The 25,527-nt window shown below is 43.3% G+C and overlaps 1 protein-coding gene across 5 annotated transcripts; it reads right to left on the bottom strand.

Annotated features, from left to right (window-relative positions):
- Positions 1–6,803: 6,803 nt before the first annotated feature.
- On the bottom strand, positions 6,804–24,936 carry Tmbim6 (transmembrane BAX inhibitor motif containing 6). 5 transcript variants are annotated; one of them, XM_051189872.1, is made up of 10 exons: positions 24,823–24,936; positions 14,836–14,915; positions 14,361–14,469; positions 12,155–12,275; positions 10,773–10,821; positions 10,578–10,675; positions 10,320–10,399; positions 9,900–10,000; positions 9,147–9,222; positions 6,804–8,426 (listed from the first exon to the last, which is right to left on the bottom strand). In XM_051189872.1, exons 2-10 carry the CDS (start codon positions 14,889–14,891, stop codon positions 8,403–8,405), a joined length of 714 nt encoding a protein of 237 aa, XP_051045829.1. In that variant the 5' UTR covers positions 14,892–14,915; positions 24,823–24,936; the 3' UTR covers positions 6,804–8,402. The 5 variants fall into 5 exon arrangements, with proteins under 5 accessions (XP_051045829.1, XP_051045830.1, XP_051045831.1 ...); XM_051189873.1 differs by having other exon boundaries at positions 14,836–14,918; positions 24,823–24,930; XM_051189874.1 differs by lacking the exon at positions 24,823–24,936 and adding an exon at positions 24,377–24,439 and having other exon boundaries at positions 14,836–14,918.
- Between the last annotated feature and the right edge of the window lie 591 nt (positions 24,937–25,527).

The following is a 25,527-nucleotide window of genomic DNA, read 5'->3' as shown; positions in this document are numbered from 1 at the left end:
GTAGTGGAAAGCACTGGGCAGTCCTCGGGTGGACACTGGGTGTGAGTGGCATTGTGGACCAGGGTGCGATTAAGGCACTGACACAGCCACCAAATTAGTTTTGGGATGGGGGTGGGGGGGTCTTTGAGAGGGTTTTCTAGACAGACTTAAAGGATGTTAATACACTCTGTGAGATTCCTGAGGATCTGTCCCTCTGCCTTCCCCGCCAAAGTGCCCTCACATCCTCAACTTTCTGGAAACTGTAAGATAGTTATGCCTTTATGTACATCTAAATTGTTGCATGCTCCATGATTAATTTCCATACCAAGAATGTACAGTTTATTCAGTCAAAAATGGAAGAATAACTGAATTGTTGCCAGTTTTAGGTTATCAGAACTAAAACTGGAGTTGGAGATATAGTTCATTTGGTAGAACACTTGCCTAAAATGCACAAAGCCTGACCTGGGTTCAATTCCCAGCTCTGCATAAAACAAGATGTGGTGGCAAGTGCCACCAGAACTTGGGAGATGGAGGCAGAAGGGCCAGAAGTTCAAAGTCATCCTCAGCTACATAGTGAGTTTGAGGCTAGCCTGGACCATATGAAACCTTGTCTCAAATATGAAAATAATTAGCCGGAGAGATGGCTCAGTGGTTAAAAGAACACACTGTTCCTGCAGAGGATTGAGTGTAGTAGAATATTGTTTTAAGGTGTGTGACTCTTGTTTATGCTGCATTTGTTTTAACTCTGTGAAGCTGTGTTACTGTGCCTGTCTAAAACACCTGATGGACCTAATTAAGAGCTGAACGGCCAATAGTGAGGCAGGAGCAGGGAAAGGCAGGGCTGGCCGGCAGAGAGGAAAAAGAGGAGACCAGAAAAAGAGGAGGGGCAATGAAAGAACAAGGAGGGAGGCCAAGAGCCAGCCACACAATCACCCAGACAGTCATGGAGTAAGAAGAAAAGCAAGATATAAAGGTAAGAGTCCAGAGGAAAGGTAGACAGGTTCATTTAAGATAAGAAACAAGCCAAGCTAAGACCGAGCATTCATAATTAAGAATAAGCCTCCGAGTGTGATTTGTTTGAGAGCTGAGTGGTGGGCACCCCCAAAAGCCAGAAAATTCAAAAGAGTAAGACATTGCACAACGGTTGAGTTTGATTTCCAGCACCCACATCAGGCAGCTCACAGTTACCCGTGACTCTACCACGTGACAGCTCTGGCCCCCGCGCGCTCGCGGACACACATGGACACATACACACACACCGGTGTGAGCTACAGTCTTAATGAGAACATAGTCTCTTTCTCTCTAGGATACCCAGCATTGCTATTGCTGGGTTGAACAGTTAATGTAAGCGCCTTTAAAAAAGAAGTCAGGCAGAGCTCTGTGAGCTGGAGGCCAGCCTGATCTACAGAGTGAGTTCCAGGACAGCCAGGGCTACACAGAGAAACCCTGTCTGGAAAAAAAAAAGGTTATGAGCTGCATGGCATGGGTGCTGGGAACAGAACTCTGCAAGAATACAAGCTCTTAGCCATTTCTCTCCAGCCCTCTAAGTGGCATATCAGACAACACACCAATCACTCCCATAGTACAGAGGTTCTGAGTTGGAGGTCTAATTTATTTGATTTTATGAGGCTGCACTGCCCCACCCACCCCCACCCCATGTCACTGGCGCTTCAGAGGCCTGTTGCTCCACCCTTTCAACAGCACTCAGTGTTATCAACACCTACATATATGTATACACATACATTCACACACATATGTACATATATATTAGCCATGTCTCATGCCTGCTTTCATTTGCATCTCCCTAATGCTTGATGAGCTAATTGCCATGGCATCTGGATTGGCCTTGCTCCTGATCTCTGGCCTCCCTCCACCTCTGAGGTACTGGATTTATAGCTCAGGCTAGCCTAGAACTTACTGTATAGTTCAGGATGGCCCCAAGCCTCTAGCAGTCCTCCTGAATTAGCCTCTTGATTACTTTGATTACAGGCATGAACCACCACATCTGGCTAAAATTTTCTCTTTAATTTTTTTTTAATTCAAGATTGAACTCAGGGCATCACACATTCTAGACAATCCTAAAATTAATTGTAATCGATAAGTTATATAATTATTTCTATGATATTATAGAACAAAATCCCAAAACCTTTGGCCTCGCCCTAGGCATACTAGACAAGTGCTCTGTCAGCAAACTACACATTCAATGGCCTCAATTTTCTTAGTTTTCTACTTAGTGTTTTTTTAATTAAAATTTTAATTATTTTCTTATTTTTAATTATGTGTATATATGTACATCTGTGCATGGCTATGTGCACAAGTGCACTGCCCACAGAGGACTGAAGAAGGCATCAGATCTATGGGAGCTAGAGCCATATTGTGAGCCACTGGATACGGTCTTAGAAGCCTCCATCCTCTGAAAAGCAGGGAACGCTAATCACTGAGCCGTTTCTCCAGCCGCACCCCATCACTGGTTTTCACTCATGACATCCCCTGGGTGGTGGTACTTAATTATTGTTCCTGTAATGTCTTTCCTACAAATGGTACTTAGATCTAGAACTGCTTATGATTCAGATTTAGTTGTTTTTTTAAACAAACAAAACAAAACCCAAAAAACCTCCTTGGTAGTGTTGTCTACTTCTGCCTAGAAGTGCATTATGTCACATTACCTCTGTTAATAAGACCAGTGAAGGCTACCATCACTTGCCTTTATACATCACAGCTTTCACATTAGGGATACATTAGCACTGTAATGCCTTCATCCCTTATTTGGAATATTTCTGCATGGAAATGCTTGTTCATGTTCCTACAAATAAAGTTAGGATAGAAAAGGAAGGCCAACATGCTGTTTTCCTTTCTGAATATTTAGAGTGCCTGCTTTCTAGGCTCCTCCAAAGGCAACTGATAAGATTAAGAATATAGTGAAATGGGGCTGTGAAATGGCTTAGCTAGTGAAGCTCCTGCTCTGGAGCCTCATGACTATGGGGACAAAATGGATGCACACAGTAGAGATTCCGAAGCTGGGCCTCCTGCTGCCACACCTGTGCGGTGGCTAGTGTTGATCAACTGAGCTACACCGCAAATCCTAAAGTTATTTTTAAATTGACAGACATACTCAACACACATACAAATAACATTATACACACACAAACACATACGCACAGCCACACATGTACACAGACACATACACCACACACACACACACTTCGCTGTGGCTGAGGAGGTAGTTTGTCAGTGCTTTCTTTGCACATACAAAGCTCCTGGTCCACACACCCAGCACCAAATAAAACCAAATATGGCGTTGGCAAATGCTAGTAATTACGCCACTTGGGAGGTGGAGGCAGGTGAATAGGAAGCTCGAGGCCATCCTAGGCAATTTAGCAAGTTGGAAACCAGTTTGGGGTAACCTGAGTCCCTGTCTCAAAAGTAAACAAATAAACATGTACTTTGATTGTTAAGACCAGGGGGCTGGGGAGATGTGGTTTGGAGCACTTGTTCCTGGACGACTCAGGTTTGATTCCCAGCACTCACATGGTGACTCACAACCTCCTGTAACTCCAGTCCCAGTGCATCCAATGTCCTCTACTGACCTCCACTGGCACCAGGTATGCATATGACACATGCACACATACATATATGCAGACAAGACATTCATATACATACACTAAATCTAAACAAAAACAGGCATGGTGTCATAATTCCAGCACTTATGAAGTTGATGCAGGAAGATCATCAGGTCCAGGCCAGCCTGGGCTACATAGTAAAACCTGTGTCAACAAAAAACAAAAGATAAACAAAAAAAACCTTCAGTTTTCAGTTATGATTCTTACTGATGCTTGAATTGTTCCATGTAGCAGCAGTTTCCCTAGGTTTGTCTTTGAGTCTGGTACTACTTGTCATAGAGCTCACTATGTAGACTAAGTTAGCCCCTAACCCTAGACCATGTGGTGGGGCTCAGCTAAACTTTCTTTGGACAGAGCTTCCAGGCTCGTTTCTTGTCACAGACCTCTCAGCACCAGCAGGTGATCTGGTTCATTCCAGCTGGAAACAGGGACAGTCTGGAAAAGGCCATTTGCCTGCTTACCTCCAATAAGTAGCCAGGGCATAAAATCAAGCCAGCCTCTCTCTTGCTTTTGGGTCTTTCAGTGTTCTCTGTTGCCCTCAGAGAGCAGTCAACTCCCTAACGCCTCCTACTGGGGACCTTGCTAACTACTGACCTACTTATTTAGACGCCTAATTCCTATCTCCGGTTATTCTCCTTAACCCAGCAAAACCTGTGCTGTCCTTGCTGAGCCGTGCACTGGCTTGTGCCTTACTTGGCCTGAAGCCTCCATTCCTACTGTCTTCCTCCATTCCTATTGTCTTCCCCGATCTCTCTCCATCATACCTCTTTGACTTATCCTTCAAGATTTAGCCTTAGGTGTGTCATCTCCAAAGAGCACCCCAGACCCAACAAGACTGTCGAAAGCTCACAGTGATCACCTGTTCAAACATGCAATGGGCCGTGTGTGTGTATAGGTCTGCAGTCAGATGTCTCCAATTGCTCTGCACTTGATGAGGCAAATCCACAGGTTGACCTTCCAGCCAGGCAACTTCTTGTCCCGGCAATTCCATCTCTGCCTCCCAGAGGCTGCCCAGGCCAATTCTACTTTTACAAGAGTTCTGAGGACCTCAACTCCAGCCAGCTTGCACTGCAAGTGCTAATCCTCTCAGCCTCCTAAGCATGAGATATTTACAGTTAGCTCTCCAGTGCTAGTGGACAATACATGCCCAAGTGGGAACCATCTTATTAGATCCCACATCGGGAGAATGGCTACCCCTAATCCCAACACTGTTAGGGAGTGTCTTTAGTGAGGGTTTCTATTGCTGTGAAGAGATATCATGACCACAGCAACTCTTAAAAGGGAAACATTTCATTGGAACGGCTTACAGTGAAGAGGTTCAGTCCATTATCATCATGGCAGAACAAAGCAGTATGCAAGCAAACATGGTGGGAGCAGCTGAGTCTCCCATGTCTTGCAGGCAACAGGAAGTTGTCTGAGACATTGGGCAGTATCCTGAGCAAAGGAAACCTCAAAGCTCACCCCCACAGTGACACACTTCCTCCAAGACCATACTCCAAGGAAGCCATACCTAACAGTGCCACTCACTGAGATTATGGGGCCAATGACATCTAAACTACCACAAGGGAATCCTCTTCCATTGCTGCAACCCATGTCTTCCTCACTCTGGTTCTGGCTGGACAAAGTTCAGTTTATTATCCTCAGATTAGTGTTGCTAGGGAAGATGAAAAGGGTGTTTGCCTTGCAGTTCATACAGGCTGCAAAGATTATGGGTGAAGAGGTTTTGCTGAAATAGATACATTTTCCATCTCACCCAAAGAGCAACACTAGCTCAGGACAAAAAGGATAACAATGCCCCAGAACTCTCATTACCTGCACATGGTTAAGAGACTAAGGACTCTGGCACCAACTGCCTCTTCTGTTTTTGTTTTGGTTTGTTTTTTGTTTTTGTTTTTTCTGGGCAGGCATTTACTATTAGCTGGTGGTGTAACCTTGGCAGCAACTGAGCCCATATAGTAAATGCATCACCTTCCTTGGCTATTAAGACTACAATAAAACAGGGTCAGTGAGATGGCTCAATGGGTAAAGGGGACCTAAGGCCAAACCCTGGAACCCATACTAAGATGGAGAGAACCCACTTTAACAAAGTTGTCCGCTGACTTCCAAACATGCCACAACCCACCCCCAACAGTAAACTTAAAATGTTGAAAATGAAGGCAATGTTTAAAGCCCAAATAAAAGTACCTCACAAGTGGGTGCACTTAGAAGCCACTTTGCAGTGTGACATTTGTTAGCAATCAAATGTGGTGTGCTTGTGCTGGGGAGAGGATTCTGCAGTTAAGGGCACATCCTGTTCTTATAGAGGACTCTAGTTTAATTCCCAAGACCCACATCACCATTACAACTGTAATTTTAGCTCCAGGTGCTCACATTTTGGGGGGGGGGGGTGGCTTGCCTGTGCCTCTCCTTTCCATACAAGAATAAACTACATTTTCAAGTTTTTAGGATGAGCTTTTTTACAGTGAGGTGGTATGAGGGATTTTCTCAATTAGAGAAAAGTATGGTGCTTAGCTGGGATAGTGTATGGTGGTTTGATATGTTCCCCATAGGAACATTTGAACACTTGGTCCTATGGTGACCAAGAACTGTTTAGGAGAGTTATGTCACTGGAGGTAGACTTTGCCAGTCTACCTCCAGATTTTTACTATTTCCAGTACCTATATGCTCAGATAAACTCTTCCTTTTACATGTTGCCCTAGTCATGGTGTCTCATCACAGCACAGGAAGTAACTAATACTGACGATGGTTTACAGGGTCCAAATAGATCAACTGTGAACAACCTGAATGGGTAAGAGCAACAATAAGAATCCAGCTAAGCAGGTCAAGTAGAACAGACTGAGCTCATCTTACATATGCACTTATAGGGATTTTTATTCACTGATGCTCCTGGAGTAGGGTCTGGCCAGAGTGTTGAAACTCAAGTAATTGTGGGATGAGTGATATGCATTCCCCAACTCTGAAGCTGTTGCACATCCTAATTAACTGTATCAGCCACTACGAGCAGCAGAGGTTAGGGTGAGGAGAGGGCTCTGGAGGCTGGGGCATGCTGGGGTTCCAGAGTAGGAGGCCTAAGTGTGGTCCTTGCTTCCGTCTCTATGAGAAGAACAGTGAGTCCAGGAACTCCTGGCTCCCACCAGCAATATTCTAAACAGTAACCGAACTCTCACCCAGCCTGCCTTTAATTTAACACACTTAGACATCAGAAAAGGTTAAGGAATTTTCTTTATTTTTTACAAATTAAGACTATGTAGATATATTTTTTTAATCAAAAACACCTTTGTCTTCACAGTATGAGTTAAAGAATGCAGCCTGAGCTGGAAAACCAAAGAACTAGGAAAGAAAGTGGAGATGACAATGATACCTGTATTAAAAACCTGTTAGCATTTTCTTTAAAAGTAGTTTTATATCTTATCATTCTTGGCACTGTTTCTAAAGAAAACTCCTTTATCCCAAGCAAAAAAGCACAAGAGCTGGAGTCTGGCTTCAGGAGGTGGAACTAAGTTAGATCCTAGACCTTGCAAAGAACCACTATAATGGAGAGTTGCTGATGTCCCTTGTGGGCACAGGCTCCAAGGAGGCAGGGTGGAGGCAGCAGGCAAACAGGGCAGTGTGTTCAACTGCACTGCCCAAGTGACACCCTGCTTATAATGGGCTCTTGGTGGCTTGGTCCTTTGAATTGAAAACACAAATAGCCAGGGCCATGATAACTCCTGATGCCGCCTTTCTGTGCAGGCTGGTAGCCCATAGTTTGGTCACCTGGCTTCTGCCCAGACCTAAAATTTCTAGAAACAGGTGAACAAACAAGACTAAAGTGCATCTGTAAGTGAATATTACCTACGGCCTCAAATCTCTGTCTTGACACTTCCTAACAGTGTCCAGGCAGATGACAAAAATGCACTGAAGAGCTGTTAGGAGTGCCACCTTCAAGTTATCACAGTCAAGATCCCCTGCAAGGAAGTGCTCAGCTGGTGGAGACTTGTCCCTTGCTGAAGTTCTACAGAGGTTTTTCTGGCAGGATTCAGTACAATCAGCCCTGGGGCTCAACCATCCTCCTTTCCTATCCTTCCCCCAAGACTTAACCACAGCCGCCTAGTGGAGGCCAATCAGTAACAAAGGTGATAATTTTAAAAACCAACAACAAAACCAACAGGGAAACTTGAGAGCTGCCATCTCTACCCTGCCATACATTCTTCTTTCTGTACTCAGGCCTTCCCACCCCACAGATGGAAAGCAAGTAGAGTCCCTGAGGGCCACTCTGGTGGGAAAGGGAACACCCACAAATCCACATTCCCTTCAAGGCAAGGCAGACAGGTGTTTGCTAGGCCAATTCAGGCAGAGAGGAAGCAAAGCAGCCACCAGAGTCACTCTTTGGCAGGCTGATAACTCAGGACAGGAAAGCTCCATCCCAGGGCAAACACAGTGTCCAGGCTCTCTGGACTGTGAAAACCAAACACAAGGGTCAAGAGGCTCCAGCAACAGTCTGGGAGGGTCCGTCTGCGGAGATGTGGCAGGAAGGTGGACATCTGCTCCTCGCTCATCTTGGTGGACTGGCTGCCTGAGCAGAGCAAGAGGCTATGGATCGGCTGACAGAAAAGGGATCGTGGGAGAACCTCAGGAATGTGAAGCCAAACTCCAAACTATATTCACTAATCAGTTTTTTGATCAAAAAAATTCAAAATAGAGAAAACCACAAAGTACAAAAGCTTTTCTGATGCTTTTCATTATCATAGAACACGACACCTGTAATGTGTGCAGAGAAATGAGGGCGGGAGAGGAGTCAAGCTGGGGATGCCGGTGGCCGAATCACTTCTTTTCTTTCTTCTTGTCCTACAAAGAAAAACCATCTAAGTATTTCTCCCCTGACATGCAACTCTAAATGCATGAGTGCTGACAGAGGATGTGAAAGAATCTAGACAATGGAGAGGATGAGAAATGCTTGAACGAACCAACCTTGGGTGCAAGCCCAAGACAGAAAAGAAACAGAGCTCACCAACTGAGAGGGGAGCAGTTATCTCCACCATGTTCAGCCCAAACAGAACCCAACCCCACCCTGTCACGGCTCCCACCCCACTGCACCCACTGTCCTGTCCTCCAGAGTCAGGCTTATAAAGGAAAGCTCAGAGGGTCATTCATTCCTCTACCGTTGGACTACACTGACTAATACATTGTTTTCTGGGGGGAAAATTAAGGTTAACAATTGGACAGGACTAGAGAGATAGCTCAGTAGTTAAAAGTCCTGGCTGTTCTTGCAAAGGACCTGGGTTTGAATGCCAGCACACACACACAGTGGCTCAGAATTGGTTTTTGGGGTCATAATGGTCTGTAACTCGTTCCAGGGAATCCAATGCATGCAGTATGCATGTATACATGCAGTCGCCATGTATACATATAAATACATATAAAAACTTTAAAAAACAACTGAAAGAGATTAACAAGTGGATAAACTGATCTCCTGACAAAAGGACAGCTGTCATTGAACTTTTCAAAATCTCACATCTACATAGATATGAGCAGGCTCTCTCACGTGCAGGCTTCAGACTCACTAACCTTCTCATTCAAAGCCAGGATCAGCATGAGCTTCCTGAAGAGTGTAACAAAATCTAAGAAGAGGTCGATGCAGTGCCTGAAAGAGAATATCTAGTTCATTCACAGCACTCCCCACTTCCCTCAGCAGCAGCCCCCACTGCCAGGACACAGTGCTGCCCAACCAGGAGCCACTCCCTCCAACACCCCACCCCACTAGGAAACACTGGGATCCTTTTCAACTCGACTTAACAAATCCATGAGGCACCAGAGACCAGGCTTTCTACAGGCTTTCTACGAACAGAGACCAGGTCTGAACCTGTAACTACCAGTGATGAGACCTAAAGGAATGTCCCTCTAACAAATTCTGTGCACCTCTCATGGTTACCACTGAAAACAATAAAACAAAGCCCCTTTACTCCTGGATGCCTGGAAGAGGTAGCCAATAAAACTGTGCTGTGCAGGGGTCCTAAGCTCCACTCCAGTGACGAAGCTTTGTCTGTAGTGCTTGCCCAGCACAGATGAAACCCTGTATCTAATCTGCTGGCGTATGCCTGTAATGCCAGCACTCAGGAGGTAGAGGATCACAAATTCAAGGTCATTCTTAGTTACTCAGTGAGTTCAAGCCCAGCCTGGACTACATGAGACCACCTTCTTTCTTAAAAAAAAAAAAACCAAAAAAAAAAAAAACCCCCACATTTTCCCACATATGTACAGCCATGAAATGGAACAGTCTGTGTCGACCTTTATTCAATGCAGACCAGTTCTCATACTTACCAGATGTAATCCTTATCTCCATTTTCAGCCTTCTCAATAATGAGCTGAGTATCAAAAAGGACAAAGCCGCACATGACCAGCAGCCCCATATACAAGTTTGCCTAATAAAAGAAAGAGACACAGTTGCATGTGGTAGATGTAGTAGTGGGGAAAACAGCCCATTTCCTGCCTCTTACTCATTTTGAAAACACATCACATGCTAACCCAGGAGACAGTAAAGTTCTGTTTTCACTCCTTCCGGTCACTAATCTGCACTGAGGCAAACAGTCTCCTCAGCTGTGCCTAACCATGCAGAAGGTCATGTCCTCTGAAGGTTCTCAAGGTCTGTAGGGCATTGCCCAAACAAGGTGAGGGCTCTAGAGGAATCATCTCTTTGGACTTAGAGAAAGTATATACTGGAGATTCAGTATAAAATCTCACCTGGAAGAGCCAAATGGATCCAAAGAAAAGGTTCCCCAGCGAGGACAAGAACATGAGGCTCATGGCTGACATCAAGATGCCTAGTAAGACAGAGCAAAAGTTGTCACGAGAAAGCCAAAACAGGGCAAAAGTAATCCCATTAAGGCCATTTCTAACTGTCTCCCCAAAGGAAGGCTTTTAGAGACTTGACATTTCCAGAAAAGACGGTCTACTGACAGTTCTATAGAGCAGAGCCCGAGCTTGTCTTCCAGTCCCTACCTCCCAAGAAGAGGTAGCTCCGGCGCCTGGCATAGAGTGCACTCAAGCTGAAGCAGGTGAAGATCATGGCTGTGCCCATGAAAGCGGTGGGGAGGATGCTGTGAAAGAAAAGGCCATGAGTTGAGAGCTCCAACCATGTGCTCTGTATTCAGAAGGCATAGTCACACAGGTACAGAACACAGTAAAAGCAATTACCTGGGATTGATAGCAATGCACAACTCCAAAGCAGGGCCCAGGCCAACTCCTAGAAAACAAACCCCCAGAACACAAAATTACCACCAATTCTATTACAGGCATTCATTCTCATTAAAATAATAATAATAATGAACCAAAGCAATTCACTGTACCCTTTCCTCAAAAGAATAGATAACAGAGTCAATCCATAGATCTTTCTTTCTCTTAGCTCAAAACCATGGATATTTTCAGGAAGAACAGAAATTAGAAACAACAAAAGAGCAAGCAGAATGTCAAATGTCATGTGTCCTTGAGACTGTAGTATGGGCGAGATCAGGGACCCGGTAGAAGGATGGAAAATAGAGCCTGGCAGCCAGTGACTTCACAGTCCTGCAGGATCAAGTCCTTGGTAGTGAATGGCAGTCAGACTAGTTTTTCAGGGTGATCACATGGCAACGGGAGAGCAACTTGCTGCAGCCCAGTATTTCTTCTACTCTGGCTATTTCCTTCCTGATAATCTCCCCTAACACCTCCAATAACTAGTGTTCTCTGAGCCAACTCCTAAGTCCCCAATCTTTTCCTTTCTAAAATTTCCTAACACTGTACAGACTATCTATCCCTCAAAAGCTGGTGCATTTTAAAGGACTTTATTATATAGTTCCAATCTTGTTTTCTTCATGAGAACTCTAAAATAGATGACCATTTTTTTGTTTGTTTATTTGAAACAAGGTTTTCCCATGCAGCCCTGGCTGTCCTGGAACTCACTCCGTAGACCAGGCTGGCCTTGAATGCAGGGATCTGCCTGTCTGCCTCCCAAGTGCTAGGACTAAAGGTGTGAGCCATCACACCCAAGCAAGAGATGGATTTTTAACCAGACTCTGACTTTATGTATACCATTTAAAAAGTCTTGTATCTCATTCATTTGAGCCACAGCTATTTTTAGGTCATAGTTGCTAGCTACCAAGTACTATCTAAAAGGTGTTTAACTCTACATGCAAGACAAAGCAAAAACAAATAAAAAACCAACACTCAAATACTGGTGGGTACAGAGCAAGGAGACTAGAAGAGAGAAATCACAGCAATGTGACTTTGGGGAAACTCTGAGAGAATTGTTCTTAAAGTATTATACAGACAAAAAAAAATAGGTCACTTGGAAAATCATAGTTAAACTTAGGCTTTAAGGGGCTGGAGAGATGGCTCAGTGGTTCAGAGCACTGGCTCCTCTTCCAGAGGACCTGAGTTCAATTCCCAGCACCCACATGGCAGTTCACAACTGTCTGTAACTCCAGTTCCAGGGGATCTGATACCTTTCCATCAACACAAAGTTAATTAAAAAAAAAAAAAAAAAAAAACCTTAGGCTTTAATCTAAACAAGAACTAAAAATAAACATCTCTTCACATACCTGTGAGGAAAGCAAAGCCAGCGAGAAGTCCCAATCTTTTTTGCTCAGTTTCATGGCTATGAGGTGTTGCCATCAGCCAGATCATCAAGCCCAAGGAGCCCAAGGCAGAGAGCAGGCCAGCCTGTAAGAGCCAGTCAACAAAGAGACAGTTCAAAGTTTCATGTCTGCTAGGCTCAAATACTCATATGAAATTTCTAACATTTGCTTCTTCACCTAGAGGTAGAGAAAAATGTAGTAGGTTCTCAGAGTAAGGGGACAGAAACCAGAGGCCTGGAGGTGAGGGCTAAGACCATGATGGATACCAAGAGCACATTGCATCTGTAGGACAGCTTGTTCACTTAAAAGAAGGGAAAACAAACAAAAAAATATCAGTTGACTTGAGTTATCTGATCCCTAGGACCCAAGTGATTAAAGGAAGAAATGCATGCACTGTGGTTCACCCATGAGCCAAGCACACACACTCCTGGCTGATTATGGAAGGTTTGGGGGAGGGGGATTACAGAGGCTTGAACTTGGGACCTGCTCCTCTGCCCTGCAGTGCTGGCAGTACAGATGCACACAATGTTGTCTCCCTTCTAGAAGTTTAAAACTGCTCAGCTATTTTTGAATTTCATACAATAACATTACTTTTATAACAAAAATAAATCTTTTAAAAGGAAAACACACCCTCAGGCTATTAGGAGGAGATCACTGAGGATAATCAAGGGTACTGAAGTTCCTGCCATTAAAGAAAAGTGAAGTTCCATTCTTCTCATTGATAGGTGAAAAATTACACAGATACAAGAGTGGACGCTGCATTAGTAACTGAGTGTTCCTGCATCCCTTTGGACACATTTGCACAAAATGATCAACACCTAGCCTTACATTATGTGTTTCTTTTTTTTTTTTTTTTTTTTTTTTTTCTAGATGGGTTTCTCTATATTGCTTTGGAGCCTGTCCTGGAACTTGCTCTGTAGACCAGGCTGGGATTAAAGGTGTGCGCCACTAACGCCCGGCTATGTGTTTCTTTTTAAGGACATTATTTGTCATATACTGTGGATTCCCAGCTGCTGAGACAAGCATATTTTCTCCCTGAAATAAATCAACCATAATAGAAAGCACTCCAGCACCATGTTGTTTTTGGTAAAATTAGGAACAAAAACATTAAATGGGTAGATCATGGTGTTGTATTCCTTCAAGTGCAATGCAGCCATTTGGGGGTAGGGGACAGAACTTCTAGCCAGAACTACATAAGAGCCTATCTAAAAGTATAAACCAGGCTGGCATGCAGCTCTGTGGGAAGAAGCATGTATTAAGGCCCAGGTTCAAATTCTGGCACACAAAGGTGGCATTGGGCCTGTAAGCGCAACACGAGTGAAGCGTGATCCTAACCTCCACTGGGCATGTCATAAAAGATGACTCAAACTTCTCACTACTTTTCATGCTTGCAAAATGTCCTAGAAAGGTTGAATCCCCAAATGCAAAGTCAGTTTGTATTGAAAACTGAGTGCATTTTACATTCCTTCAAACAAACAACAAAAATGCAAAAATAACACACCAGAAAACACAACCTAGAACTTGCTTTGAACCCAAGGACCAAATGCCTCACCCCTCTGAGTGCCTGGAGCAATTTTTCATTTAACCCTCGGCAGAAGGTGCCTGAACAAAACAACAGTTCATTACAACAGACAAATGTCAAATATACCTCTGTATTTTTGCTAAAAACAGGCACTGCAAAGTTTGGCAACTTCAAACTTTTTGGTTCTTCTTAAAATAAAAATAAAAAACGTGCCGCCTTCTGCTGGTCAAACCCAAAGCCTAGGACAATGAGTTGCTGAAGGTTTCTCTCAAGCATGCAGCACATAATTAAATGGGTTAAGCTTGCACAAGTCCCAACCTTGCCTCCTCTGAATTAATTATATAACTGGTGTTTTGTTCCAAGCATTCCACAGTCACTGAGGCAACAAGAAGAAAAGGTAGGACAGGCACCATGCCATGAGTGCCAGCACCTGGTTCACGTGTGAGGGCGGGGTCTGCACGTCAGTTAACATCAGCAGCATACCTTGAGGGCCAAGTACCCAGTGGAGGGGATTTCTGTGTTCAGTTTCCACCAGAGGAGCACTTGGCAGAAAAGTTAAAACTACTGTTAGGGGCACTAAGGAGGGGAAATGGGATATTCTACCCTGTTGTTAAGTTGTTTTCTTCCTAATGGGGTCTGTGTTCTTACCTGAATGAAATGTGTGACCACATGGACATAGGCCCCTGCTGCCGCCACAAACATACAGAGTGCAAAGCTGGCATAGACCTTCTTCAGGTGCTGCTGTGTTGAGGGAGTTCTAGGAAAAAATGGTTATAATACATAATATCTAGACAAATCATTTCTCTGTAAGTGAAAGTTACATTAAGAACAGTTTGTGATAGATACTTTGGGAAGAACATATAATAAAAAAGAATGTTTGGAAAATGAGTTAACAGAATCTGCTAGAGAAGAACCCAAATAAAAAGAAACAATCAGTACCCAACCGGAGCAGGTGACTTGTTAGTGATGATACAGCAGCCCCTAGAATTTGCCTACTCCTACTAGGCTTCTCTGGAATCTAGCTGGTTTACTGACAACTATAAAAGTTACCCAACTAAGAAAAGAAACTAGATATGACAAGAAATGCAGCAAGTGACTGACTAGTCAAGGTTAAATCACTTACATATGGGAAAATTTTAAGAGGGCGTCAAAGTTGATCTTCCGATCAAATATGTTCATGGTTCCGAACTCTGCTCAGCACTCCTACTAAGAAGGAAGAAAACATATTTTATAGACACTGGGATATTTAAGAGCAGTCACATTAAACACAAAATAACAACAAAAAACAGTATACAAGCTTTGAAAAACTAAAAGTCCCCATTCAATTCCTTTTAGAGGACAAAGACAGGAACATGAAACCATCTTCTCCCCAAAACTCTTACACCATCTTAGAAAGTAATTACATTTTTTTTTTTTTTTTTTTTTTTCAAGACAGGGTTTCTCTGTGTAGCTTTGCAGACCAGGCTGGCCTCAAACTCAGAGATCCACCTGCCTCTGCCTCCTGTCCCAGCACTTGGGAGGCAGAGGTCAGCCTGATCTACAGTGCAAATTCCAGGGCAAGTTCCAAAGCTATACACAGAAACCCTGTCTTGAGCCCCCTCCCCCAAAAGATAGTTTACAAGAGAATTTTTCAATTAGAAATCTAGTTAAAGGAACCCATCCGAGTTTTGTTTGCTTTTTATTGAATGTGTGGGTAACATAACTGTCATGTGGAGGACAGAGGACAATTTCTGGAAGTTAGTTCTCACCTTCTACAGATGGTACTAAGTGTTAAGGACTGAAGTCTTGCTCAGCAAGGGCTTCACCAGCCTTGGAACAATTTTGTCACTGTTTCAAGATACTAGAGAACTAACTCTCACAGTACCTCAAAGATTTAAAAAAAAAAAAAAAAAAAAAAAAGCTATTCCAGTATATAAACCAGGCTGGTCTGAAACGCACAGAAATCTGTCTGCCTCCACCTCTGGAGTGCTGGGATTAAATGAGTGTACCACCATAAAGGAATGAAGTCAACTCTTGTACTAGGCCTTGCATTCTAACTATATACAAGCAGGAAATTTCCACTAACACATTTTTTAAAACTTCATGGAAAGTCACTCACAATTTTTTAAATTTCTGTATCTCCATGAACATAAAAGTATGCAAGAAAGAATTTTCTTTTTTTTTTTTACAGTAGTAGAACCTTTTAAAAAATATTATGTATACAGTATTCTGTCTGCATGTCTGCCTGCAGGCCATAAGAGGGCACCAGGTCTCATTTCAGATGGTTGTGAGCCACCATGCAGTTGCTGGGAACTGAACTCAGGACCTCTGGAGCAGCCAATGCTCTTAACCACTAAGCCGTCTCTCCAGCCCTAGTATTAGAACCTTTAAAAAATGTTATGGGTGTGGGGGCGGGGGACACGCCTGAGCATATATACATGAGAACCACATTCATGTAGTGCCCAAGAAGGCCTGATTACCTGGCACTGTAGTTGTAAGAAACTGAGTCACCCAAAATGGGTACTGAGAATCAAATAGTTCCTCTTTAAGAGCTGCAAGTGCCCTTAATTGCTGAGTAATCTCTTTAGGTCTCACCAAACCATCTAAGACATGGCCTTACTAGAGGCTCTGACTAGACTAGATCTTACTACACAGACCAGGCTGACCTTGAACTCAAGAGATCTGCCTGCCTCTGCCTCCCAAGTGCTGGGGTTAAAGGTGTGTGCCACTGTGCTTGGCTTCCTTGGAACCTTTCCTATAGAAAGACTGTAACTGTAAAAATTCCCTCTATATTCTTTTTAAAATTGTTGTGTGTATACTTGTGTGTGTGCAATTGTGGACATGTGCTTGCCACAGCATGTGTGTGGAGGTCAGAAGATGATGAGCTTGGGTCTTGGACCTCACCTTTCACTTGAGACAGTCATTTGTTCTTCACTACTGTTATGTGCCAGGCTAGCTGGCCTGTGAGCTGCTAGGGACCAAACACGGGAGCAACCATGCCTGGCTTTTACATGGGTTCAAGGGACTCACATTCAGGGCCATAACACTTTTGTGAGGACATTACCTTATGCGCCATCTCATCAACCCCCGATATTCTCTTAGATTTCCCAAATATTATTATGTGCCCTTTCCCTCCTCCGTATATAACAATATTTAATAAAGATTTAAAATATTTTCTTAAACTGTGTAGAGAGTGCTCTAGTACTTAAATGTGTACATCCAGAAAACTCATCAAAAGCAGAAAACTATAATCACCCGACTTAACAGATCTTATTCAGATTTTCCCAACAGTTCCATTTTAGAAACAAAGCAGGGCATCTATCACCCCTTTCCACTGTGATTCTTTCAAGTCAAACATGTGAAAGGTGCAACACACCTCCTCCAGACATATACTTAAAAGCCAAAAACAAAACCCAACCAAACCAAACCATATCCAGTTAAGATGGTTAAGTTTTGCTCCTTCTATCTCACATGCAATCCCAAACACACACACACACACACACACACACACACATTCAGTTTAAGAACTAAGATCTGATCAAGAGCTTTCTCATCTTTCCTAGAAACACACACATATACACCACAGTTCTTACTAAACACACAATGCCCACTCTATTCCCAATCTACCAAAAAGGGAGAGGGAAAGGCAAAGGACCATTAGTCTGCAACCAAAGTTACAATCCTAAAGTCAATTTCCGAGGACTGGTAGAAAGATGCAGTTTGTAAGGGTGACAGCGCCAGTGGTTTCCTTAGGTTCTCTTCCCTCAAAGGAAGCAATCACAAAGGTTCAGGCTGGCCTTCTCATCATGACCCTACTTACCTCGACTCTTGTTAATTTGGTTTAAGAACAGATCTGGTGAGAAGCTGCAGACCCTACCAAAGCTGCTGCTCTCCTCTCCAGTCACTGGCCTCTGTGCCCTCTTGGTCTAGATGGTGCAACTATTGCAGGCTGTTGCAAGGCCAAGCACAGTCTTCCACAACCATGATGAATGCATTCTCCAGAGAGAACACTTACAAGATGGTACAATCCAGCAACTGGAAAGTGTCTTTAAGGCTTCCATTAACACTCTTAATGACATCCCCAGAGAGAACATGCAACTTCCACAGCCAAGTTTCTCAGTAAGCACAGCAGAAGCACTGAAGTACCTCTTGCTTTCAATTTCAATCAGCAACAGCAATAGGGGGAGGGGGCATTAAATACCCAAGGGGTTGTTAGTCAGAAAGGGGCAATACTCATGTAACCAGCCCCTCTGAGGAAAAACTGTGAGAGAACACACCAGCAGAAACTCTTTTTTGACTGTCTCTTTTCTGGGGCTTTCAGTTGATTTAGAAAAAGAAAAAAGAAAAAAAGTAAGGCGGGGCTGGAGAGGGCTCAGCAGCTAAGAGTACTGACTGCTCCGTTACAGGACCAGGTTCAACCCTAGCACCCACACATCAGCTGACAGCTGTAAACCCCAGCTCCAGGGGATACAAAGCTCTACTGAACTCTGAGGGCACCAGGCACACATGTGACACATACACATATTTGAATGCAAAATACAATCTTAAAAAAAAGTCAAAGTATGTTTAAGAATGAGGATGTCAAATACTTAGTTTTTCCTTTATTAGTAACTTCATTTAAAATACTAATATATACAAAAACTTTCCCTTTTTTGGTCTTGGTGTGAAATATAGTCTCACTATGCAAGCCAAACCTCCAATCCTCAGTGTTCCAAGTGCTGGATCTGCATGTGTCACACCAGGTTAAACCGTCTCTATTTTTGTTTGTTTGTTTCACTACCTACAATTAAAAGGGGGGGGGCGGGGATCTGTGTAGACCAGATTGGTCTTGAACTTAGAGATCCTCCTGCCTCTGCCTACTGAGTGCCACCACACAGCCTCAGTAACCAGCCTACTTCAAACTTGAAGTGAAATAAGCTAACTACAGCAATGTTAATACTGTTAGTACAGAGGGTGGCAGAGCAATGAAAGGGTTAAGAGGCAAGGGTTAAGGACCTGACATCCATTCCCAGTAAAAACAATGTTGCCTCTCCAAAGTTGTCTTCTGGCCTCTACACACATGGTGTGTCATGTACACACCCATGGTCATACACTTCACATACATATACAACAATTAAAAATTTAAACTTTTAAAAAAAGTAGTAATGTATATGCCATATTTCATTTTGGAAATGTTAAAATGTTAAGGGGGAAAGCAGAATGGATGCTCTAGAGTTGTTCAAAGTGGGGCAAATAAAGGTATAAAGATAAAATGCTCCCTCAAGTTCCCCCACCCCCTTTTCTGAGTCAGGGTCTCACTATGTAGCTAGCCCTGGTTGGCTTGGAATTCACAAAAGAAATTCACCTGCTTTTAACTCCCAAGTGCTAGCATTAATGGTGTATGCTGCCATGCCTGGCCCTGACATATACATTAAAAAAAAAAAAAAAATCCAAATTAGGGTGTTTTATATGGTGTCAGACCCTCTTCTGTATTGGGCAATGTGTTGGATTTTTCTCTCATTCTTTTTCCTTCTTTCCTTTCTTTGAGACAGGGTTTCTCTGTATAACTTTGGAGCCTGTCCTGGAACTGGTTCTATGGACCAGGCTGACCTTGAACTAACAGAGATCCACCTGCCTGTGCCTCTCAAGTGCTGGGATTAAAAGCATGTACCACCACTGCATGGCAGGTTTTTCTGTTTTTAAAGAGGCAATGACTTTTGTTTTTGCCAAGGGAAAAAAAGAAATAGCCCAATGGTAGAACACTTGCCTAGCACAAGTGAAGCCCTAGGCTCAATCACAGATATTACAAAAATAAACACCATCTCAGTGATCTCAGTGTGTATGGGGGTCTAAACTGCTCCAAAATTCATTATAATACTTCAGATACAACTAAGACTATTACAAGGACTATAACAAACCAGGTATGCTGGCACACCTCTGTAATCTCAGGACTTGGAAGACAGAAGCAGGGTAAATTTAACTTTGAGGGTAGCCTGGGCTATATGATAAAGCTTAGTCTTAAGAAGAAAATCACTGGTCTATCTCATCATAAACTAACTCTAATTCATACAGAAACCCAGAAACCTAGAAATACTAAACTGAGATAATAGGAGGAATTATTTATACAAAATTAAATAAATAGCAGTGCTTTCTGGGGCATTGGAGAATTTGCTTATACTGCCTGTATAAAAGAAAAAGAAATGCTCAGATGTTTTAGTTACAACCAAAATCCTTTGGCTCTGCACCTCATTTTATGGCTCTATCTTTAAGGCAGCAGGAACTTGAAATAGCAACAGAACCTATCAAAATTTATGCACATACTGCTACAGTTTTGTTGAAGTGTCACCAAAACTGTGATGATGGGCAAACTCCTCAAACTACAAAACAAAAAGCAAGAGCTGAGAGGAACATAACTAATCTCAGCATGGATGGCTGAACAGAGTAGGGTGTTCAGCAGTGCTCTGGCTTTCATAGTTGAGACAACTAAAAACAAGACCACCCCCAGCCTGAGGCATGTCTCAGTGACAGAGCACTTTAGGACTATGATCAAGGCCCTACATTCAATCCTCAGGACTCAAAATACACACAAGCACATGCATGCACAACAAAACTTCCAAGCTTACTGAATAGTTTATTTCTGTGACCTCCTTTTGCTTGGCAGGATAAAGACTAGCCTGTCTTGTTAAATCTGTTTCCGTTCCAGGGACCCTTCTTATCCTTATCCTAAAACAAAAGGTTATTATCTAGTAGTGGTCATGCCTTCCAAAGTGTGTGTGTTAGCACTCATGCATACATACATACACACACACACAAACACACAAACACACACACACACACACACACACACACACACACACACACACACACACACACACAGCACCGGGGACAGCTCAGTGATAGAGTGCTTTCATAGCATGTAAAAGGCCCTACCCCACCACTGGAAAAAAAGACTTCATTTCAACACATATAGTAAATACAGTACAAATAAGGTATGCAAAAGCCTCTAAATCTACTCCAAACTAAGTATCACAGTTGAAAACTACAGGAGTTTCCTCAATGTACACAATCTAACAACATTAATAAGCCAAAGAAACACTATTTAGATACACTTAGATACTAGACTATGAATTACTTTGTTTTACCCTCCTGTTGAATTACTTCAACTATCTTGATTGCTTTCTCTGACTAAATAGGTAAGTAAAAGAAAAACTCAGGGCTGATGACAGAGTTTGATTCCCTGGATCCACATGTAAGAGAACCAACTCCTAAATGTTGTACTCTGACCTCTATACACATGCTCCTCCACATACAAGAAATGATGTCATTTAAAGCAAAGGGCAGGATCATCACTTTTGACTAGTTTTCAGCTACACTGAGGGTGTAGCTCTAACCAATCCCTAGTACTCAACAAGCTTCTAGCACTAACTTCACTGTGCTTCAGTTTTATCATTTACAAACCAGTTAACTACAATACTCTTTACTTCATGGGGTTGAATATTAAGTGAGACAGTACAACTAAGTGCTTAGAATATCACACTGTGCACACAGGACAAGCTCACTGCATGTTCACCTGCTTTTAGTAGACTTCTATTTAAGCCTGATTTACACAGATCATGTAATTGTTTAAAAAATAAGAAGATTTAATAGTTAAATAGATAAGAAAGAAGTCTAAGAAAACAAACTAAAATTTGAAGGATCCAGACAAATCCCATTCCTAGTTAAAACTGCTTTGTTTAAATAGCATACCTCTCCTCTAACCATTTACTGTACCTCCTGCCCCAGAGGGCCATGAGATGCTTTGAGACAGCCTAGTAACTAGGTGATAGATGGCCATGGTAGAGTTTGTTCAAGTTAACTTTGTTATTAGCTGATACTTTTGCTACTCTAAGAAATACTCAGCTCAGTTTCAAGACACCCAAGGTTTCTTGTTTCATCCAGGGCTGGGCCTATATCATTAAGAGACATGAAGTCTTAGAGCTCTCTCTCTTAACCCCAAACCCCCAGGTTAAGCTACCACTGTATTTATCTCTGGTGAGGGCTGCCTCAGAACCATTACTGAAGGAATGCCTTCCACTTTCAATTCTTTTGAGACAGGCTCTCTATGTATCCCTGGACATTTTGAAACTTTTTTTCGTAGACCAAGCTGGCCTTGAACTCAGAGGATTGACTGCCTCTGCCTCAGGAGTGCTGGGATTAAACCTGTATACCATTTCACTTGGCTCAAATTTACTATTTTTTTTTTAACTAAGTCTGAAACTACTGACTCTCCCTCTCTAAAACCACAACTCTTTGTCAGAAGTATAAGGTTTCAATGTCCTAAATACATAATCTTCCATTAGAAACCATTAATCCCTCCCCCATTAATAACTTGTTCATTCCCCCAAGAAAGAAAAAGCATAGAGCCATATGATGGCTCACTGGCTGTTCTCCCAAAGGACCTGGGTTCAATTCCTAGCATGCATATGGCAGCTCACAACTGTTGTTAACTCCAAGATCTGACACCCTCACAAATACATTTTGAGCAAAACACCAATGCACATTAAAAAAAAGAAAAAAGAAAAAGCATAAATTAGGAACAAAAGAGTTCTATAACTTCAACATTCCTTAGCTAGCACACTCAAGAGTGGAATCTACTCAAATGCAATCCAATCTCTACAGCCTGTAGTGAAATATTCACTTCTCTCTTGTCTTGAATACTACATTTGGGGAATGTGTGCTACCATGAAATTTGGTTAGAAACTTTACAAGAAAACTGGATGAAATAGAAAACATTTGTACCAGAGCCTATAGCCAAGTCAGACTAGCAAAGAAAAACTCAGAAGTGAGAACATTATGTGTGGCTTCCCCAAAGGAAATTAATACCCTTGGGCAGTTTATGAAATAAAATGAAACTCTTCAAGTCAGTATATTATCTTCAATGATAATAAGTATCAATTTGATCCCTTCTGGATATACAGGCACAGAGTTCAAATGGTTGAATTAATACAGCAGGGGGTGGGGGAGAGGTAACTCACAATCCAGTATTTAAGTATGTAAAAGTGCTTGACTTGTTACCTTAGTCGTTAAATTGCATAAGCTGAGACACAACCCATATTATCTTCACAATTAGTTCATGAAGAAAAGCAGGAAACATTCCCACATTCAAGTTTGTTTGTTTGTTTTAATAGCAGTATAATAGTGGCAAGAGAATTACTTCTAGGGTTACAAATCCTACCTTTTCCACCACATAACCTTGAGATAATAATTTTACCTAATTTAACCCCACCTTTAATTGTAACATACATTTGATTAATACCAGTTCTACCAACTCTCAGAAAAATATGTATGTCTGCCAGTGGTGGCTCATGCCTTTAATCCCAGCAGCACTCAGGAGGCAGAGGCAGAGAGATTTCCAGGTTCAAGGCCAGCCTGGTCTACAAAGTGAGTTCCAGGACATCCAGGGCCACATAGAGAAATTGCCCCCCCCCAAAAAAAAAAAAAAAAAAAAAGAAAAAGAAAAGTATGATTTCTTTGTAAGACTAACCCAACATTAGTACTGGTTTGACCAACATCAGAAAGTTAGAATAGGTGAGCCAGAGCCTGATTCAAGTTCCTGACACCCACGACAGAAAAGTACATTTTCAATATGGCAATGTTATAAACATATGTTGATTCCTACCACACTCATGTATTTTTTAGCCCTTCTACCAAGAACAAGAACTGTATCTGTAACAAGGAGGAAATACTGGAAATGCTAAGTATTCTAATTATTTTTCCCTTTTTCTAGTCATTAGGAAAGCCAGCTTCTTCGTTCAGACGAGAACAAGGTTGTGCAACCTTATTTCCACATGATGGAATAATGGAAGATCCAAGTTACAGACTATTTCTCAAGGACTCAATTCTCTACAATTCTCTACTAAAGGAAAATCAGAGAAGACTCTAAATGTCAACTTATTCTCCAAGCTGGAACAGAAACAATTTTAGATAATGAAGAAACATCAAAGAAAACAAATGTAACAATTAACCGACCTATGTGTTCAAAGAAGCCATGAAAACGTGATTATGCAATCCAGGGAAATCTTTCTTGACCCTACCCATACAGCCCCAAGATAAATTATACATAAAAATCAATAAGTAACTAGAAATTCTGCCATTGACCTTTAACCTTAAGTTCCTTGTGTTTCAGGCAGTTAGCTCTTCTGAAGTGTTACACATTCACAAGTGTTTGTGTAACTGGAGAGTCTCAAGTTCAAAGTGGTTTTGTTGTGGTTTGGTCAACAGAAGCCTGATTGGACAGGAAATGCAACCTGGCCTGGCATGAGACAGCTTGTTCTTGTTGGTAAAATAAAAAAATAAAAACAAAAGAAAGAAAGGAAAAAGAAATGCCAAAACCTACTTATCATGTTTAGTTAAGTTGGTCCAAGGGGAAAAAACGCCCATCGCCGCCCTTCCGGAACAAACTCTGGGACTCCCGACAGGGTTCAGGACCAAGCAATCTAGGCCACCTCACCTGTCCGGAAGTAATCAATCAGCTCACAGAGGGGCTGCTCCGTGGGGCTGGGAAGCCAGGTCAAGCCCCGGTCTTCTTACCTCCAACCTCTACCGTTGGCTTCCAAGTAACTAAGGAATCTCGCGTGTCACAGAGAAGTGTGACATCACCCGGCCCGCCGTGACAGGGCAGTCCGCCTACCCAGGCCTAACTTGAGTCCCCGACCCCGGTGGCACACCCAGGCCAGGCGGAGGGAACCCGAGAAGGCGCAGGCGAGCCGCGATGGCTGGGTGGGGTAGAGTGATCACAAACAACACTGCTTTCTCTTTCGTTTACCTCCAAGTCAGTAGCGGGGGAACCTGTCTTGAATTCAAGCCCTGAACTCGGCTGAGGGGAAAATGGTGGAAACTGAAAGGGACGCAAAAAGAGGGTCACTAAAGGGCCTTCGCCACAAAACCTGGCCCTATGGCCCGGGAGACCCCGCAGACTCGCCCCCGCCCCGCCCCCGCCGGCGCTGCTGCGCATGCGCGGCACTAGTTCCTCCGCGTCCCTCTCGGCCCAGCACCGATCTCGACGCCGAGCCGGCCTGGTTCCGAAGGACCGAGCTGTCCGAAAACGGAAGCCACTACCCCCTCCCTTAGCATCCCTCGCTCCGGGTTTGCCTCGTCCTGGCTTCGCACGTACCTTCTAAGTCCGCCACTCAAGAGCTCCCCAGCTCTGCTAAAACCGGATGTGCTCTGAGTCTCCCCGGGTTGGCACCGGAGCTCTACCCACGCCCGCCCCTGGAAGCCCCGCCTCCTGACCCGCCCAGGCACGCTTGCATTGGTCCTTGGCTGCGCTTCCGCCTTTCCATTGGCTTACGTTCATAAACAGCAGCTGCTTACGTCAGAGTCATCGACAAATGCACTTGTCAATCAAGACTGTGGCCACCAACCGGCACCGGAGCCACAGGCCTCCGCCTTCTTCCCCCTAGGAAGGAGGAAAGTCTGTCTGACGCCATCGGTAGAGACCCTGAAGTGGGATGTGTCCCAAGAGCGCTGCCAAGGGACACCCCTTGACACTAACGACCACAGCGCTAAAAAGTCCTGAGATGCTGGTTTTAGGCTTCTCGTGGAATAGTAAAGAGGGAAAACTCCTCCCTGGGACCTTTAAACAGGGAATATAGTGGATCTCAAGTTTCAGAGCACCTTTGAAGTTCCAGCCAGCCATTCTACAGGAACCCAAGGACCACAGTCTGAAGGCCACTCTCTGAGGCCACGTGGTGGTCCTGAAGCCCCAAGTAAACAGGCCACGACGATCGCTTTCCTAGTCACCTGCACAGTTACCAAGGACCCTGCAAGTCAGGTGTGATCAGGGCAGCCAAGACTGGTCTTGCAGTCCTAACTAGCT

Source organism: Phodopus roborovskii, unplaced genomic scaffold (genome assembly GCF_943737965.1).
Source record: "Phodopus roborovskii unplaced genomic scaffold, PHOROB, whole genome shotgun sequence".
Taxonomy (NCBI): Eukaryota; Metazoa; Chordata; class Mammalia; order Rodentia; family Cricetidae; genus Phodopus; species Phodopus roborovskii.
Note: the sequence above shows the minus strand (reverse complement) of the source record. Positions and strands in the feature narration are given on the sequence as shown.

What these genes read in the sequence shown, in the direction of transcription:
- Tmbim6 (XM_051189872.1), bottom strand. Translation starts at nt 14,891, where the DNA reads ATGAACATATTTGATCGGAAGATCAACTTTGACGCCCTCTTAAAATTT. An exon ending in TGGCTTTGCTTTCCTCACAG is followed by an intron (nt 10,822 to 12,154) that starts GTATGTGAAGAG and finishes TTTGTTTTCTAG; the next exon opens with GAGTTGGCCTGGGCCCTGCT. An exon ending in GATCCATTTGGCTCTTCCAG is followed by an intron (nt 10,001 to 10,319) that starts GTGAGATTTTAT and finishes TTCTTTTATTAG; the next exon opens with GCAAACTTGTATATGGGGCT.